The following is a 20405-nucleotide window of genomic DNA, read 5'->3' on the forward strand; positions in this document are numbered from 1 at the left end:
CACCGGCATCCAATAAAGGTCTCCGGCCTTGTCCCTTACGCACAGAGATTTCTCCAGTTTCTCTGAATCTTTTGATGATGTTATGCACTGTAGATGATGAGATTTGCAAAGCCTTTGCAATTTGACGTTGAGGAACATTGTTTTTAAAGTTTTCCACAATTTTTTTACGCAGTCTTTCACAGATTGGAGAGCCTCTGCCCATCTTTACTTCTGAGAGACTCTGCTTCTCTAAGACAAAGCTTTTATAGCTAATCATGTTACAGACCTGATATCAATTAACTAGATGTTCTCCCAGCTGAATCTTTTCAAAACTGCTTGCTTTTTTAGCCATTTGTTGCCCCTGTGCCAACTTTTTTGAGACCTGTAGCAGGCATTAAATTTTAAATGAGCTAATTAAGTGGATAAAAATGTAAAATTTCTCAGTTTAAACATTTGCTACGTTATCTATGTTCTATTGTGAATAAAATATTGGCTCATGTGATTTGAAATTCCTTTAGTTTTCATTTTATTAAAATTTATAAAACGTCCCAACTTTTCCGGAATTCGGGTTGTATTTTACATAAAAGTTTTATATAATTCCTTGTTAAACTATTTTCTTGTATTTGGTACGATAACTTGCAGTTAACCATTTAACAGGTTTTTACAGTTTTATAGCGCACACTTTATTATTCAGTTTCACATTTTCAGTTTAAAGAGAGGTTTTAAACTGAATGGTGTCCTACAGGCATGGGCGCCGTATAGTTAAAAAAAAAGTTAGGACAATTCCAAGGGCCCCTGACTGACAAGGGGGCCCAACAAATAGGTAAAAACTAATTGTAAAATTTGTATTATATTATACACTATATAAAACATCCTCATTGAGTATATTTCAAATAATAATAAAATGAATGATGTCTTTGATTTTACTTATTTTGGCAATAAAAGTTAAATATCACCATTGACCAAAAAATAAAACGTCCATATTGACCGACAACCCCCCTGTATCTACATGAAATGGTTTGGCCCTGCCTTAGCGCACTCATCAGTTACGGTGTTGTTTTGTTAGTTGCAGACAGTCAATTAATGAGGAGCTAAAAATAATATCTGTTGACGAAATTATGACGAAATTTATGCTGCGTTTTCGTTAATTAGACGATATTGGACTATAATGTTATTTGAGGACTATTGGACATTCAGAATGCATCATATAGGCTATTGTCTTTCAAAATGTGCGTCCCTGTCATTGGATTGCGATCGGATAAGGGCCGTTTGGATATCTAACGTAGTCAGTATAACAGCTGCAGTGGATGGATAGACTTCCAAAATGTGAAATAGCGATCTGAAACAATAGCCTCAGCACCCGAAGGGGCGGGGATGAGGTGACCAGACGTCCCGTTTTTCCCGGGAGTCACAATTCGTTGTCGATTAACTGTGAAGGCGGGATAGGCGAAATCACGCTTACAGAAGTGTTCTCTCTCGCGCGCGTGCCCGCGCGTTCCACTTCCTCAGTTCTCATCTACAGCGCGCGATCAGTTCTCTCAGCGCTCAAATACACACACAACAGTCCAAATGTTTATCGTCTAGAGTATCTTAAATACAGTAGGTTATGGATTAAGTGAACGTGAACAGGTGTGTGAAAACTGAACGTGTGTCAGTATTTAATGCATGCCTTCGTCTTAAAAGGACAGCATTCCAAATTAAATAGGCTACCTATGTCATTAATTTTAACCAACAAAAGACGTTAAATAAATGTATACATGTTAAGTAAAACCTACAGTATGTGAAAAATGAGTTTAATTTGTATCTCTATTGTATTTGTCTTATTGTGCTTCTTTAAAACACACACACACACACACACACACACACACACATATATATATATAATATTTTTTATAAGTTCCTTTTTCACTTCTGTTAAATGGATAGTTCAAAAATCAAAATTGTCATAATTTATTCAAGATTTTCCAAATGTATTCCTTGATTCAAATTTCTCATAAGCTTAATTGATTTGCTCTAAAGAAAGAAGAATTAATGATTATTTTAATTTGAAAACTACATATAAATTAGCTACCACTGTGTTAATGATTTAGCATCATTCCAGGTACTCCAGGGAGGCATAAGTGCCTTTCACCCTGTTACAACTTGATGAACCCCTGAAACGATTTTGGAAAACATTATTATAAGGTAAAAAATGTTACATAGTATTGCTTCAAGGCATTGGTCTCAAACTCAATTCCTGGAGGGCCACAGCTCTGCACAGTTTTTCTCCAACCCTAATCAAACACACATGATCCAGCTAATCAAGGTCTTCAGGATTACTAGAAACTTCCAAGCAGGTGTGATTTGGAGCTGGTTGGAGCTAAACTCTGCAGAGCTGTGGCCCTCCAGGAATTGAGTTTGAGACCACTGCTTTAAGGACATTTTTTATGGTGGCTTTTAATCTTGCATCAAATAGTGAACTGCATACTGTATGCAGACTTGCATTTACAAATCACCAGCAGTAAATATTTTGCTAGTACTAGTATTGAAGTACAAGTAGCAAGACAGTTGCAAGCCTTTGATTAGAGTTATGTAAAGCTGTTGATGGGACAGTATAGGTCCTAGAGATGTGGTGACAACAGATGCGCAGAGGGGGCCCAATTCGATTTTTTGTCACGAGGCCCAAAATTCCTGGCAGCGCCCCTGCCTACAGGAAAAGCAAATACCTTTTATCTATGAAACGTGGAATGTATGAAGTGAACATAATAAAAGAGCAATCATAAATTCAACAGTTGTGTCCTTCAAAGTGTGAGATATGTTTATTTAAAAACTGTTTTTTTGGATCTAAGAAATCATGTCACAACAATCAACACACATCCATTCTCTGGCCAATCTCAACCTTTAAATGTCAAAATACTTAAATGAGAAACTCTACAGAATATTTACTCTTGAAATTCTGCAAAGCATAAACCACCAGAAGCATAAAAGCCATTTAAAAGATTAGTAAAATTAATGCCTATAACAAAGACACTGAGATAAAGAGCTTCCTCACACACACACTACACATGCATGGGTACTCTTACATCCTGACATTAGACTTTCTAAATAAATTCTGACTAGGAGTTCATTGGTTAATATTATCAGAAGAGAGAAATTACCACATTACAGACAACCGTAACATTTTGGCCATAATCTAAGCAAAAGAAACCCACAAACTAAGCAGCTTAAAATCATTCCAGATACACAAGGGACCCTTCTCGGTTTTTAGGCCAGCTCTCTGTCAACCCCAGTTACTGTGAGCGTTTACTATATTCAATTACTTTGAAATACAACTTATTTGCTGACGTACATAATTCCAAATAGCTGTATGTTTTGTGCATTATGTTCAAATGGTATCATATCTATCTATCTATCTATCTATCTATCTATCTATCTATCTATCTATCTATCTATCTATCTATCTATCTATCTATCTATCTATCTATCTATCTATCTATCTATTTATCTATCTATCTATCTATCTTTGGACTCATGTAAGAGTTATTGAGGTGATTAATGTTTAAAAACCAACATTCAAGCTCTGTTACATTCCGCCTCTCTCTTACACCTCAAACAAGACCCCAGATGAGTGTCTGCAGGGATGCTCAGTCTGCATGAACGAGAAGTTCTTCCCCACACAGAGATTGTGATCACCCACACTGGCACAGCGGTGTCTGTCTCTGCTGCCCTCTCTCAGTGTCGGACATCCTTGCGGACAAGGGACAACCTGATTCCCAGACGTCCAATCCTGTGCACATGATTATTCCACCCAGCGTGATCATGCTAATCCGATGAAGAAAGCAGAAATACAGGCACTATTACACTGTGAATATGTTGGATAACAGCGCAGGTGGTGTGGGAAGGACGTGCCAGAGATTGCATGACCCAGACACTCAGAATCTGACCTGTGCATACATCTGACTAATCAGAGAGATGGACTGACACTCATGGGGCTATATGAATTCTGAAATCATAGTCAAAAGTCCTATTACACAAATGCCTGATTGTAGCGGTAGTTTTGTATGTTGCTATTAAACATATAGTTCAAAATTTTCTTAAAATAAAATATTAAAATTATTTTTTATACTCAAAAATTTTGTCTTGTTTTCAAGCATCTAAGCATTCCTAGCTCAAGATACATTTTATTGAGAATCAAAATGACAAGAGACCTCAGATGATGCCAACCCTTAAACAACACACAGAACTACCAAACACAGAACAACACACAGAACTACCAAACACAGAACAACACACAGAACTACCAAACACAGAACAACACACAGAACTACCAAACACAGAACAACACACAGAACTACCAAACACAGAACAACACACACAACTACCAAACACAGAACAACACACACAACTACCAAACACAGAACAACACACACAACTACCAAACACAGAACAACACACAGAACTACCAAACACAGAACAACACACAGAACTACCAAACACAGAACAACACACAGAACTACCAAACACAGAACAACACACACAACTACCAAACACAGAACAACACACAGAACAACACACAGAACTACCAAACACAGAACAACACACAGAACTACCAAACACAGAACACACAGAACTACCAAACACAGAACAACACACAGAACTACCAAACACAGAACAACACACAGAACTACCAAACACAGAACAACACACAGAACAACACACAGAACTACCAAACATAGCACAACACACAGAACTACCAAACACAGAACAACACACACAACTACCAAACAAAGAACAACACACAGAACAACACACAGAACTACCAAACACAGAACAACACACACAACTACCAAACACAGAACAACACACACAACTACCAAACACAGAACAACACACAGAACTACCAAACAAACCAAACAAAGAACAACACACAGAACAACACACAGAACTACCAAACACAGAACAACACACAGAACTACCAAACACAGAACAACACACACAACTACCAAACACAGAACAACACACAGAACAACACACAGAACTACCAAACACAGAACAACACACAGAACTACCAAACACAGAACAACACACAGAACTACCAAACAAAGAACAACACACAGAACTACCAAACACAGAACAACACACAGAACTACCAAACACAGAACAACACACACAACTACAAACACAGAACAACACACACAACTACCAAACACAGAACAACACACAGAACTACCAAACACAGAACAACACACAGAACTACCAAACAAAGAACAACACACAGAACAACACACAGAACTACCAAACACAGAACAACACACAGAACTACCAAACACAGAACAACACACAGAACTACCAAACTCAGAACAACACACAGAACAACACACAGAACTACCAAACACAGAACAACACACAGAACTACCAAACACAGAACAACACACACAACTACCAAACACAGAACAACACACACAACTACCAAACACAGAACAACACACAGAACTACCAAACACAGAACAACACACAGAACTACCAAACAAAGAACAACACACAGAACAACACACATAACTACCAAACACAGAACAACACACAGAACTACCAAACACAGAACAACACACATAACTACCAAACACAGAACAACACACAGAACTACCAAACACAGAACAACACACACAACTACCAAACACAGAACAACACACACAACTACCAAACACATAACAACACACACAACTACCAAACACAGAACAACACACACAACTACCAAACACAGAACAACACACACAACTACCAAACACAGAACAACACACACAACTACCAAACAAACCAAACAAAGAACAACACACAGAACTACCAAACACAGAACTACCAAACACAGAACAACACACAGAACTACCAAACACAGAACAACACACACAACTACCAAACACAGAACAACACACAGAACTACCAAACACAGAACAACACACACAACTACCAAACACAGAACAACACACAGAACTACCAAACACAGAACAACACACAGAACTACCAAACACAGAACAACACACACAACTACCAAACACAGAACAACACACACAACTACCAAACACAGAACAACACACAGAACTACCAAACACAGAACAACACACATAACTACCAAACAAAGAACAACACACATAACTACCAAACACAGAACAACACACAGAACTACCAAACACAGAACAACACACAGAACTACCAAACACAGAACAACACACACAACTACCAAACACAGAACAACACACAGAACAACACACAGAACTACCAAACACAGAACAACACACAGAACTACCAAACTCAGAACAACACACAGAACAACACACATAACTACCAAACACAGAACAACACACAGAACTACCAAACACAGAACAACACACAGAACAACACACAGAACTACCAAACACAGAACAACACACACAACTACCAAACACAGAACAACACACAGAACTACCAAACACAGAACAACACACAGAACTACCAAACACAGAACAACACACAGAACTACCAAACACAGAACAACACACAGAACTACCAAACAAAGAACAACACACAGAACTACCAAACACAGAACAACACACAGAACTACCAAACTCAGAACAACACACAGAACAACACACAGAACTACCAAACACAGAACAACACACAGAACTACCAAACTCAGAACAACACACAGAACAACACACAGAACTACCAAACACAGAACAACACACAGAACTACCAAACACAGAACAACACACAGAACTACCAAACACAGAACAACACACAGAACTACCAAACACAGAACAACACACACAACTACCAAACACAGAACAACACACAGAACAAAACACAGAACTAACAAACACAGAACAACACACAGAACTACCAAACACAGAACAACACACAGAACTACCAAACACAGAACAACACACAGAACTACCAAACACAGAACAACACACAGAACTACCAAACACAGAACAACACACACAACTACCAAACACAGAACAACACACACAACTACCAAACACAGAACAACACACACAACTACCAAACACAGAACAACACACACAACTACCAAACACAGAACAACACACAGAACAAAACACAGAACTACCAAACACAGAACAACACACAGAACTACCAATTTAGCTATAAGTTTGATTGCATCATATAATAATTGCTGTTAATAGTGTTCATCGTCTGTTTGATTATATCTTTAATTGATTTTTCCGTACATTTCTGCCATATGTACATAAAATAAATTTTCTGTAAAGTTGCCTTGCAACGATTTGTATTGTAAAAAGCGCTATACAAATAAACTTGAATTGAACTTTGAATTGAACTGAAGAGATAAAGTGTTGTTCTGAAAGACATTTTCATATTTTCCTCAAAATTAAGCGACTTCATAAAACAAGAAAAAATATATGCCAATTGGTTAAAAAAAAAGTGTTCAGTGTTCATTCAGTGTTTTCCCACTGAATGAATAATAATTTAAAAAAGACTTAACATCAAAAGACATTTTGCCCATGTAAATTAATTTTTATGCTAGAAAAAAAAATAGTAATATCATATTTTTTTTTGCAGTGAACTTTTTTTCTGTTTTCTTGTCTAAAATTCCAATATAATATGTTTTATAGCAGATGGATAAAAAGAGAACACAATAAACCACAGTGCATTAATGCAATAGTCACCCACATGAATATGTCAAGGTAATGAAGGTAAAAAAAAAAACACCAATATTAAAATGGTTACAATGTGTTCTTTTTACAACAAAGGCATTTTCAGTAAATCTTAGGTTGGAGCAAGTTGTCATGTGTTTCAAGTGCTGTAATTGTATACAATTGATCTATTACAGTGTATGCTGAACAGAACAATAGTAAAATTTTGGATATTTTTGTTGTTACATATTCCATTTTTGTTTTTGCATTAAATTTGAACTTTTTTCTTTTTTTACAGTTTAAATGTGCTGATATGTTATAATGGCAGATTCACAATCTGACAACTTAATTCGACTCATATAATTCGACCCACTACTGGGGCATGTTGTCACAAATGTGGATATGGGTTAAAATGACTGTATCTTTTTTACCTCTGCAACAATGATGGGAATGCTCAAAAGCAAGACTTTAGGCCATGCATACATATAATGACCATGTTCAGCCATCTCTATTCATGTCATAATCATATAAATTGTAAAATGAGTTATTTACTAACATGATATACAGACACTGATACGAATAATACAGTGTATAATGTTCACATGTAAACAAACACCAGACGCACTTTACCTGGATAGATGCAAATTACACATAATATAAATTTATTCACCAAACACAGTGAGTGCATGCCATATCATGCATACACACGCACAGATGCATGTTCACATTCCAACACAGAAGCAAACAGAGCTTTACATAGGAAATATAGAGTAGATGTGCACTATTGGCTTATGTTACCAGGCAAACTAGAAGTGGGACAATTTTAAGGATCACAGCTCATGCACTGGTGAATCTCTAGTAAATAAAAGGGAATAAAATCACTGAACCACAGCTGGTGTTGCTGTCAGGGTGGACATGAGCAGTCCTTGGTTAGATGTAAAAGAGTAGATGCCCTTCTTGCATCTCCACGCTGCCTGTTGCCATATTAAAAAGCTTTTCTGTTTCTCCTGTAAAAGAAGTACAGCACTAGGACTATATGCTGTTAGTGTGAATCAACAGGCTCCAGGCTCAGAAACATGAATCAATGTCACGACCGACAAAAGGCTGAGCCACTCCCGCGCTCGCCGCGCCGCGCCGCGCGATCCCTGACGCGTCCAGAGGTGATAGTAACGTAATTAGAGAAGGTGTTGAAGGTGTGAGGAAAAAGTGACAGGTGAGGTAGCATCCTATTTACAGGGGGATTCTTTGCTCCTGTGCACAGACATACCCAGACATACAATGTAAGGGCGTTGAACGTGCTTAAGCACATATGAACATCACACAAGGGCTTTTGAGGAATATGGCAGTTTTATAACACATATGCATCTCATAGTGTATGCAATAGCCTATGAGAAGGGTGTGATGCACATCCAGCCCGCTAAATTATGCCGTTCGGACATAATGGGACACATCCGACAGCTTCTAATGCTGTGGAACTCAGTAATGCAACCTCTAAGTGCATGTGCGGATAGATGCACCTAGCGAGTCAAATAAACTCATGTAACAAAAGCATATAACAAGACTACCTGTTTTGAAAAACTGCTCCGTATCTGGATCGTTCGGTCCTTCCTCAGCCGCCTCGGCAGAATTCATCATTGCAGGATATGTTTCCAGGGATGAGGATTAGCCTATGATTATGGTCGGATTTTACACCTACGGATCTTTGTGATCTATGTGTGAGGAACACTAGAGCGCGTGGCCGTCTCCATTGGTGAACGCTCGTAGTAGTGAATGGTGATGATGATGATGATGATGCTCGAGGTTCTGTGCTCAGCGATACTGTATCCAGCGCTCCTCGGAGCGCTATTGTTTAATGCCTACCCGCCTCTGCAAGACAACTGCTGGGGGAACCCCGATAGACAGAGCCGTGAAAACAGCAAATGCAATGTTAATGCAGATCTCATACAATCCCTTTATTCATCCGTTCTTCCTCCACCCGTAGTATATTCCTCCATCCGTTCGATGTCTCGCACAACCCAGTGGATATAATGGCAGCGCTCCCCTACACTGACCGAGCGAACCGCAAATTGCCTCCAACGATGGGCTAGCTCCACTACAAATGAAACATGCAGCTAATGCAACGACTGTTAGAGGTATATACAATCGTTCTAGCGCGAAAGAGGTTCTTTATTGTGGTGCAAGCCTGGAGAACTGGACCAATCTGTCCTCCTGATGCGCTCAAGCGCTTCCTGATAATGGGGTGTGTGTATTTTTCAAGAGGCCGGAGAACCCCAACCATCACCATACGGTCCTGTTAGAGACATGCTTACTAATTAGAATCAATGAATCGCGCTCCGTTGGGATGCTTTATCATTGGAACCCACTTTAAAACTTATATGCAGATTTCTATAAATTTTTTTATCTGAATATCAACTAATATCGTAAAATAAATACAATGGTGATCATGTTATTCTTAAAAAAATAACATTAGTAAATATTCTGTAAAATTATAATGTTTTGAAAATAAATGAAAACAATATCACACAAACGGTGAGATTTCGCTTTTTAGCTACATAGGCTACTTTTATTAGGCTATACTATTAAACAATTAGCCTATATTGCTTACGATTTTTTTTTTATTTTATTAACGATTAATATCGAATTATTTAAAAGAAAATTGTTCATGTATAGTAATGTACACATAATATTATTGTATCGTGTCATTGTGTCAGAGAACTAATTTGTAGGGCTTATTATCAGATTCTAAGTAGCATATAGGCTAGTCTATAAAAACTTAAATCTAACGATATTATTTTGTTTGGTGAGATTGTGTCAGTAGCACCACTGTCAATCACCACACCCTCTTACAAATAATTTTTTTTATTTAGAAATAAAAGTATGCTTGAACGTGGGCACAATGGTGTTGTTTCTGGAAGTTAAATAGCCCTGTCGACTCTAACCAGGAAATTTGGTCTTCCTGTGATTCAGATTTTTCACAGGGTGATATCACCATCTGCGAAAACAAATGCCGACAAACTGAATGATTGTATTACCGCAGTATGACTTACTGATTTGTAAGACAATGTTCAAATGATTAGTTAGTCTTCTACGTACCTTAAATCCAATGAGTGACAAACGTTTTCTTAGAAAGATTGAGCCTATGTGAGGAAAATGTGCTCGCGGATGGTGAAATGCCGCCCTCTTGAGGAAATGTGGTGTCATAGAGGCCTAATACTGGTTCTTAGAAAAGAAGTATACAAAAATAAATAAATAAATAAACCGTTATTCAGATTTTTTTTATTTTATTCTGTGTGCAAGCAATTTAATTTAAAGCATGCAGTGTTCTAGTAGACATACTTTATTTGTCTCATTTGATTATTATTCAATTAACCTGTATGGGATAGATTGATTCTTGGCTTAGGCTGGGTCTTTTATAAATGGCTCTTACACCAAGGCACGTGATCATCCCTTCAGAAGGATGCCATCAAAACCCTGCTGGAGAACAGTATTGAGTAGGCAGCAGTGTGAGGAGCAAAAAGAACAGCTCAACGTCACTTCACGCAGATTTATTTAACCTGCCGAGAAAGCAGAACACAAATCTATATCATCAAAAATTCATAAGAAAGAATGTATATGCTTCAGAGTATGCAGGGAAAAGTTTATGAGAAAGAAATCTTCCGTTTCAGAGAAACACTCTGCCTGTGCCATGCTTAAGTTTAGTGGATCTTAAAACCGAAATTTTTGCTGCTGTGCATGCAAAGGTGATCATATTTTTGACTCTGAATTGCAGCTACCTGAAAGGGGATGAATAAAGCTATGGAACACAAACAGCAGAATTCATGATTTACATCGAATTAAATAAAAATATAGAAATGTCATGGCTCATGCAGGCTTTATACAGAACAGTGACCCACCTGTGTGTACTCTGATGTATGTTTGCCATTTGAGATTATCTGTGACCTGTAATATCTATCTGATACAGTCTATGATCTGACAGAGGGTTTCACAGACCCAGGATGATATGGCACTCTCTTACCTGGACACATTGTATAATATAAACATAAGTAATAAAAAAAGCCACACACACACACACACACACACACACACACACACACACACACACATATATAGCCTATATACAGTATATGAAACGAATTTGACAGATGTAGTTTAATGCTAGATAAAAGATCAAACAAATTAAATACATAAAATGTAGCCTTCCCGATGAATCCTGATTCCGTATTTTTGTCTGGTTAAATTGATTTATGACTAGTTTTTAGTCACCTTCCCTTTTGAAAGTCTCTGTCTGGTTTCTTTCATCACAAGATGCCATGTGGAATAGTGAGGGTGTCTGATTTCATCAGTAGTGTTAAAGTGTGTTTTGGATGAGAATTTAATGGGATAACGAGAGGAAGAGAACAGACTGAAACCTCATCTACCCATTACCCAACAGCCCAGTCAAATAGCGTTCATGGTTTTTAGCTTTCTTGTTCTCTGTCAAGACTGGGTATAATGCAGGGTATTCAGTAAGTTACTCTGTCTGCTCTGACATGTGGTCAATGTCTGATTAACAAATATGGTGCACAATTTATATCGTGACCGATTTTAATTTCACTAGAATTAAAATAAAACTACATGAGCCTACTCGTGCTAAAATAATGACTACAAAGATACTGAAAAAAACCTCAGTGTATGCATCTCTTTCTTGCTCTCACTCTCTCCCGTCTCTAAAATTCTAATATAATTATACTGTTTATGAAACAAAAACAAACGTGTATAATGGAGAAATATTTTAAGTAGCAAAGCAGAAATTTTAAAATAAAAAGCAGCCTTATTCGTTTCTAGAACTCACACGCGGGAATATCATTTTATAAAACCGCGAAATATCAGTACTACTGATTATTCTGCAGTTCCATCACCATAGAAACACTTTTATGGCGTCTGAATCCGTAATGGGCGTTAGCCAAGACTGAGGAGTCTGAGTGGCTACTGCTCGATTGATTGACATAGTCTGATACCAATCGATGAAAGATGTGAAAATATTTTACCGTAATCCACCAATGAAATCCACAGATTAGCGTTTACTGTTTTTCTATTGGTCCACGTCACTCAGTTTCCGTTTTGAAGCCAAACTGAACTACTCGGTGGTGATTGTAACAGCAGCGGTTTGTTTTGCTTTTCATCCTTTAGTTTTTAGAGTAGTGCAGTTTGATTTTACAGTTGGTCTTTACGTTTTTTTTAAGTTGATTCACGTAATAAATACAATAAGCAATGTTAAATCATTATTATACCTATACGAACATGATGAATAAATATTTGCTACTTGGTAGGTGAATTTGCAGGTTTAATCAAAGATGGCAAGACAGGGAGTATCAAGACCAAAGGTAGTGGTTATAAACTATTATATATGTTATTAATATAAGGTATTGTACATTGTTTTGTTTTATCACTAAAGCAAATTGTATTTTGCAGATGATTTCATCAGGCAGGCTGACAGGCTCTGGACCTGGACAGATACACAAGAAAAGGTAACAAACTGAAATCCTGTCTGTATTCGCATTAATTTAGACGCCTTTAATTATTTTTGGAACATACTTTTGACATACAGAAATGGTGTCTGGTTTAGGATTGCTGGGCGATGTGTTCCTCCTCTTGAACCAGCATATTCTCTTTATTCTACAGACTCTGAAGATCAGGTAAAGAAGACACATACAAGAAGTATTGTATACATAAACTGAACAGAACTGAGAATCAGAATAATGTCATTTTGCAAATTGCATCCAGGTGACGACGATACACAAAGGACTCGACCGCTGTGCTGCTTTACTCAGTGGGATACTTCAAGCTGAACAAGCAGGTATTGTATTTACAAAATCCATACATTTTCTATGTTTAGCAATTGATTAGTGATGAGATCAATAATCTTTACACAACAGAATCAAAGCCCAAACCACAGGGAACAAAAACCTGCATCTTCAAATCCAAACCCAAGAATTTAAAAATTGAAACTGACAAGAAAAGGCATGGGAAGAAGACAAACACAGCTATACATGCAAACAAAAGGCCAGGTAATGTCCTCAAATATGTTTTCATATAATCAAAACAATTTCTTCAAGAATTTTCACCTGTGTTTTTGAAATGACACATTTGTCAGTCTTCTTATTTCCATCCTTTTTTGTAAAATTGTTAGTAGGATTTGTGTGAATGCCACAGTAGACACAGCTGATCATTTGTAGTTATCTGAAGTCCTTTTCAGATGCACAGCTACTTCAAGATCACAAAATATTGTTCTTCTCTTACTCTAGCTCCAGTGCAGAAGACGATTCCATCTGCCAGTTGTCACCTGAGTTCAGCAGGGCGTCGTGTTCAGAACTCTGGGATCAGACGGGCACAAGTGTCACAGGATCATCCTTCAGGACTGACCCCTGTAACGCAAGCAGATCATGAACTGCAAAACTCACTTCCACTGGCCTGCTCTCAGCCTGCTGCTAGCAGTAATATTCCACCTTTGGGTAACCAAACGGACTCAATACCACACAGTATAACAACATGTAGTAAATATATGAATGAATATTTATTTTATGGTTCCTCTTTGTTTCCAGATCAGGTTCACACATCCACTGTATTTAACTGTCGGCTGACAACATCCACACCTGCACCGAGCCCTCAGAGACCTGGATCAGTGCATAATGAACCTGTATGTTTACTGCACTATAATCCATTGTGCAAACAATGAGGGCTGTCGATCCATTAAAAATGAATCTATATACTGTATCTTTAGTATTAAAGGGTTAGTTCACCCAGATAGCAAATTTATGTAATTAATAACTTTCCCTGATGTTGTTTCAAACCCGTAAAACCTCCGTTTTGACTACTTTGATGATGTTTTTCTTATCTTTCTGGACATGGACAGTATACCGTACACACAGCTTCAATGGAGGGACTGAGAGCTCTCGGACTAAAGGCCCTTTCACACCGGATGCGTAACGAAAAAGCGAAACGAAAAAGCGAATAGTTCGCGTGCGAATAGTTCGCGTCAAAACCATTCACATCAGCCGCGACGCGAATTTGCGATGTCTGTGACGTTCAGAGAGCTTCAACATTCCAAAACTTTCGCGCCGACAGTTGAGAAAATGGACACTTCAACATCATCATCCAGTGAAGACGAGCTTTTAATTTTCTTAAAAAACAGAAAAGAAGGTTTTGGGTGCACCCAGTCCTAAAGAACAGAGAGTCTGAAGGGGAGTATGCCAATCTTGTACAGGAGCTAAAACTTTATCATGGCCGGTTCCGCACTTACTTTCGGATGTCTGTGGGACAATTCGAGGAGCTCCTTCAGATAGTGGCACCGCATCTGACGAGACAAACCACAAACTTCAGGGAACCAATTGATCCGGAGCAGCGTCTGGCAGTCTGCTTAAGGTGAGCTGTCCTCTTAAAAACATCAGCCCATAGAACACACACACAAGTAATCAGAAGATCCGTCATTTTTGCTGTGACGTCACCTTTGTTTCCTTGTATGTGATTGGCTGAAGCCTTTTTGTCGCCTCAAAAGTAAAAAAAAATCGACATCGAAGCGAAAAAAATAAAAGTCGTTTTTTCGCCTCAGCACATTCGCGTTCGGTGTGAAAGCACTCATTACACAAACAGCTGATCAAAAAATAAAACCATCGCGCGAATTATTCGCGCGTCAAAATCGCGTCCAGTGTGAAAGGACCTTAAATCTAAAATATCTTAAACTGTGTTCCGAAGATAAACGGAGGGCTTACGGGTTTGAAACAACATGAGGGTAAGTTATTAATTACATAAATTTGCTATCTGGGTGAACTAACCCTTTAATGATAAAATCACCCAAATCAATATAATTTAACAACATTATTATGGCAGAAGAGTAAAGCATTTGATTTAAATGACAAGTGGAGGTCAATATATTGTAGTTTTATTATAACTGAACATAAGCCAATCACCATAGAATTTAATACAGACCACATTTGCATAGTCTACACTAACTTGTTGGCTTATGTACTGTTCATATGTGACAGAGTTACAATGGCGTTAAATTTTTTTTTCTTATGCCCATCAAGGCTGCATTCATTTAAATTAAGAATACTGTAAAAACAGTAATATTGTGAAATATTATTATAATTCAAAATACTATAACTGTTTTCAAATGTAATATATTTTATTCCTCTGATGGGAAAGCTGAATTTTTAGCAGCAGTTTCTCTAGTCTTCAGTGTCAAATGATCCTTCAGACACTGTACAAACAACACTTAAATCATGAAAGATTATAATTATTTCTTAAGATAAAGAAATTAAACCAAAAAAAAAAAAGCTAATTTGATGCTTAAGAAACATTTTGTATTATCAAGGTTGAAAACAGTTGACAGTTGTAAAACAGCCGACACATTTCAAGAATTCTTTGATTAGAAAGTTCAAAAGAGCAAATAGTTATTTTTTGTAACAATATGAGAGTCTTTACGTTCATGTTTTATTAATTGAATTCATACTTGCTGGATAAGAGTATGAATCTAACTTTTTGACTTCAAACTTTCAAATAATATGTTCTTGTGACTTTGTTTGAAATGCTGTGATGGTAAGACTATTCCCAATATTGAATACACATATTGTATGTGTAAAATGTTTTATTTACATAATTGTACTGAATTAGCACTTGAATTGATGGTTCTAATAATATAGGTGCTTTTCCTCTCTCACCCTTTGCTTTCCTGTCTGTTTCCCGTTTTTTTCTGACACTTTAACTCCATACATGTCTTACTCTCCTTTTATTTTTGTCTTTCTCTATCGTCCAGTGTACTTCAGAGTGTGTGCTGAGCAGTGGTAGCTCATCTGGGGCGTCATCTGCCACCCCATCCTGCCATCATGGCTCTGTAGAAATGTTTGCCATCCCAACTCAATGTGCTTCTGCTTTTTCCATGCCTCCTGCAGTCCAACAACAGTCTCCAGCTACTATATCTCCTGTCCAGAATCAATCCTGCACTTCAGTAGGGCATGGGGTACCTATGATCACTGGCCCAATCTGCAGTGTTAATCATCATGTGGGATTTTTAGGGCCAATTGTCCCTTTGGCATCATCCACTGGGTCCTCAACCTGCCCCTCGTCTGCAGTGCTAGCAACACAGGTGCACAACCAGTCCCAGGTCAGCCAGCCTCAACCTAACCCAAATCAACCAGTACATCTTGTTTGCAATGACCAGGAGCAGGAGTTATGTTCTGAAGAAAGTTCAGAAGAGGGTGGTACTAATGAAGAGGAAGACCAGAAAGATGGGGTGGACACTACACCTGCCAGAGACATAAGCTGTGAGACCAGCAATGAGAAATTAACAGTTCTGAGTCACAAAGCCAAGGCCATCAGTCCAGAGAAAACCACACAGAAGGTGATGACCGTTAAATACCTGCTGGGAGAGCTGAAGACTTTAGTTGCTAATCAGGGTGAGAATATTTGATGAAATTGATTTTCTTTTCCATCCTTTCTTTTCCATCCTCCACTTTCCATTTATCTTTAATACTTTTGATCATGTTTCAATTGAGGATATTTAAAAACCCTTAAAGGAATAGTTCACCCAAAAAAATTTTATTTACTGTACATACACTTTTTTTTGTTCCAAATCTGTATGATGTTCTTTTCTTCCTTGGAACACAATGTATGTTTTTGTCAATTCATTGAACAACAACATTGGACTTTAATTATTATTTTTTAGTTCTCTTGTTCTCTGTATGTTGTTGTTGTCAGGATCTTATTACAGCGATGTCTCCCAGTCTTCCTTTATGTCCTGAACTCTAGATCTGATTAATGAAAGCAGATACCCCATTTCGAATTTGAGATGATTATTTAAATCACTTTCTGTAGCATAATGAAAAATTGGACCTGCAGAGTATCATATCACCCAATGATTGAGTTGCTGGTTTTGCAGTTTCTAGAAACTTGGAAGACAAGCAGTATGCTTGTGTTAGTTTCACATTGTATTATCGTTCACTCTTCTGTGCAGACAGTGATGTTGTGAGGCTGATCTCTGAGGTGGAGCAGAGCATCTCACTGCTTCCTGTCATGGTGGGCAGCACTAACATCCAGGCTGAGATCGCGCTCGCCTTACAGCCACTCAGGAGTGAGAACGTACAGCTGCGAAGGTCAGCGACAATGACAGAGTGTATACAATACTAAATCTTAACAACGACTGCATGACTGTATGATAAAATATACATTTACATTTATTCATTTAGCTGACGCTTTTATCCAAAGTGACTTACAATTGCTATATATATCAGAGGTCTCACGCCTCTGGAGCAACTAGGGGTTAAGTGTCTTGCTCAGGGACACATTGGTGTCTCACAGTGGATTCAAACCCAGGTCTCTCACACCAAAGGCATGCGTCTTATCCACTGCGCCAACACCACCCCTATAAAACAAATTACATGAGGCAATTAATCTAAACTTAAAAACTAATCACATTTATCAATACGTGTTGTGAAAAGCTTCCAACTCGAGCTAATTCAGTCTTTATTGTGGCAGACAAAAGCATGAATAGCATACATAAGCGACCTTAGAAGTCAGTATATTATTTTATTTGCATGGCACTGGACATAAGTTTGATTATGCAGATTAATTATGTTCAATTTTCATACAGTTATTTTTATCTTTATAAATCACACTTAAATTGACAAGTCTAATTTGTATTAATTTGCATGTCTCCCAGGCGTTTGCGAATACTCAATCAGCAGTTATTAGAGAGAGAGAGAGCAGAACGACGGAACAGGCCAGAGGCCTGTGACATGGAGGGTGAGAGGCTTCATGCTGTCTCTAAAAGGCTTGACTTAGAATGGAATAAATCCAAGAGTAAATGTACAAATATGTAAATATCTTCTTAGAATTTAGCCTTTTATTCTGTGTCTAGCCAAGTGGATGTATGAAAACAACCTTTGTGTTTGTTGTAATGATTGTGTTACAGTGGTTGCTTTGCAGTCTCTGAACCTCACTCTACAATCTCAGTTAAATGAGAGCCGTAGAGAGCTTGATGATCTGCAACAGGAGAACATAAGACTACAGAAAGCCATGGAGGACAAAGACAGTGACCTGAAGCAGCACAAAGACTTGTATGAGTTAGAGAACAATCGGCTAAGACTGGGTAAGTGTATTCTTTTAGACAATTTTTTTTTTTGCTTTAAATCATGATCAATTTGTTATTTTGGTTTTATTTTTTTTATTATAGTGAATATGTTATCCCTATACAATTTCTTTATTACATTATCCTATCCTATCTAATAATAAAAAGAGAAAATCTTCAAATTAACTTCATAATCACTATATTGACATTGTATTAACACTAATGTCACTAATATTTTATTTAAAATGACTTCTGTTACATTTAGAATATTTTTTTTAAGACTTTTTCTTCATGCTGCAAGTGATTGTGTGTTACTTACCCATGCAGAGGTGAGTGAGGCATTAGCTGAAATGCAGAATTGCCAGAGTAAACTTGGAAAATATGAGATTGAGAAGACTACACTGACTTTGAGCCTTCAGCAGAGGGATGCAGAGTTCAGCAGACTGCAGGAAGTCATCAGGTAACTACAATTGATGGGTTAGGTATATTCTTTTTTTTGTGTGTAGGATAAGCAATTTTGATACTATACTTTGTTGCCACTCGATGTTCAATTTAAATTCTGGCCTGAGAACAATTCATCTAAACTACAATACAATTATGCTTTCAAATGTAATTTAGACAACCTACTTTTGTAGCAGAATATGTAGGTCAAATGTTTTTTTTTAATGCACACAGAAATCTGCAGAGAAGTCTAATAAAATACACCAGCAAATATTCTCATCAGCTGGACTTACGTCAACCAAACTCTCAGCTTACCAAGAGTGTTCTGGAATTGCATGAAAATGCACAGAGGGAGACTGTTGTGTCAGATAAACTTTCAAACTCTGTAAAGACCTACCTTCAGACCCTGGAGGGCATCGAACAGGCCTCTCCTTCCCACCGAATTGACTGTAGGTCCCAGGCATTACACTCAGCCTCCCCTGCTCAGATTGATGGTGGAAAAGTGAACTTTATGCCATCAGATACTAAAGTCTGCTCTCCGTATATGTGCAAACCAACCCTGGAAACCATAGCTGAGAATGTGGCTCAGTTAGAAGAGCAGAAAAGAACAACGTTTGCCCCTTTAAGAGAGACCACAGTGGTGCAACTTGCCTCAGGAGTTGATCATAGTAATCCACTCACTCGGTGTGGTGAGCTGATAACAGCCAAGAATCAAAGGGAAGATGTGGATGCTCATGTAGGCCTGAAATATATAGACCGTGCTTTTGAAAAGCTGGACATCTCAGATGGGCTCCACATTCAGGATGCAAAGAATGGTGGCCGAGATTACATTGTAGATCATCATTGTATGGCCTTACAGTTGAATTCCAAAAATAAAAGCCAGAACAATCAGCTGTTGCAATCCCAATATGCCCGTCAATGCCTAAGGATGGGTGTTAAGTCAGCATACACTGGACAGCCTTCAGTGCTGGAGAACACCTTTTCCTCTTGTGATATTAAATCTTTAGCCTCTGATTGGAGCATGAACTCCTGGTCCACATTTAACACACAGGATGAGCAGAATTTCAGGGAAGGGCTTGCAGCACTAGATGCCAGCATAGAAAGTCTACAGAAGACCCTGAAAGTTGATCTAAAGAAATAATTCAGTATTTCAGTGCGTGCTAAGTGTATTGTGCTTTTATTAGATTTTATGTAATCAGTGGATTTTTTTTTTCTTTTTTAATTTTGTATTAAATTATTATGTGAAATATCAAATAATA

General features: G+C 37.8%; 2 protein-coding genes across 4 annotated transcripts in view; one reads left to right on the forward strand and one right to left on the reverse strand.

Moving 5' to 3' along the window:
• Positions 1 to 9925, reverse strand: part of LOC132152116 (kalirin-like) — a 29425-nt gene extending 19500 nt beyond the window's left edge. The window contains exon 1 of the mRNA XM_059560826.1: positions 9170 to 9925. Within this exon, the coding sequence (XP_059416809.1) occupies positions 9170 to 9239 (70 nt within the window). The 5' untranslated portion in view covers positions 9240 to 9925. The remainder of the gene's footprint in view (positions 1 to 9169) is intronic.
• Positions 9926 to 12655: 2730 nt separating this feature from the next.
• Positions 12656 to 20405, forward strand: LOC132152118 (coiled-coil domain-containing protein 14-like). Of its 3 annotated transcripts, XM_059560830.1 has the most exons (14): positions 12657 to 12967; positions 13056 to 13111; positions 13210 to 13279; positions 13368 to 13440; positions 13520 to 13651; positions 13889 to 14095; positions 14186 to 14280; positions 16396 to 16641; positions 16801 to 17035; positions 17593 to 17731; positions 18298 to 18380; positions 18550 to 18726; positions 19033 to 19165; positions 19381 to 20405. In XM_059560830.1, exons 1-14 carry the CDS (start codon positions 12938 to 12940, stop codon positions 20285 to 20287), a joined length of 2583 nt encoding a protein of 860 aa, XP_059416813.1. In that variant the 5' UTR covers positions 12657 to 12937; the 3' UTR covers positions 20288 to 20405. The 3 variants fall into 3 exon arrangements, with proteins under 3 accessions (XP_059416811.1, XP_059416812.1, XP_059416813.1); XM_059560828.1 differs by having other exon boundaries at positions 12656 to 12967; positions 16396 to 17035; XM_059560829.1 differs by having other exon boundaries at positions 12656 to 12967; positions 14186 to 14265; positions 16396 to 17035.

This window comes from Carassius carassius, chromosome 10, assembly GCF_963082965.1.
Source record: "Carassius carassius chromosome 10, fCarCar2.1, whole genome shotgun sequence".
Taxonomy (NCBI): domain Eukaryota; kingdom Metazoa; phylum Chordata; class Actinopteri; order Cypriniformes; family Cyprinidae; genus Carassius; species Carassius carassius.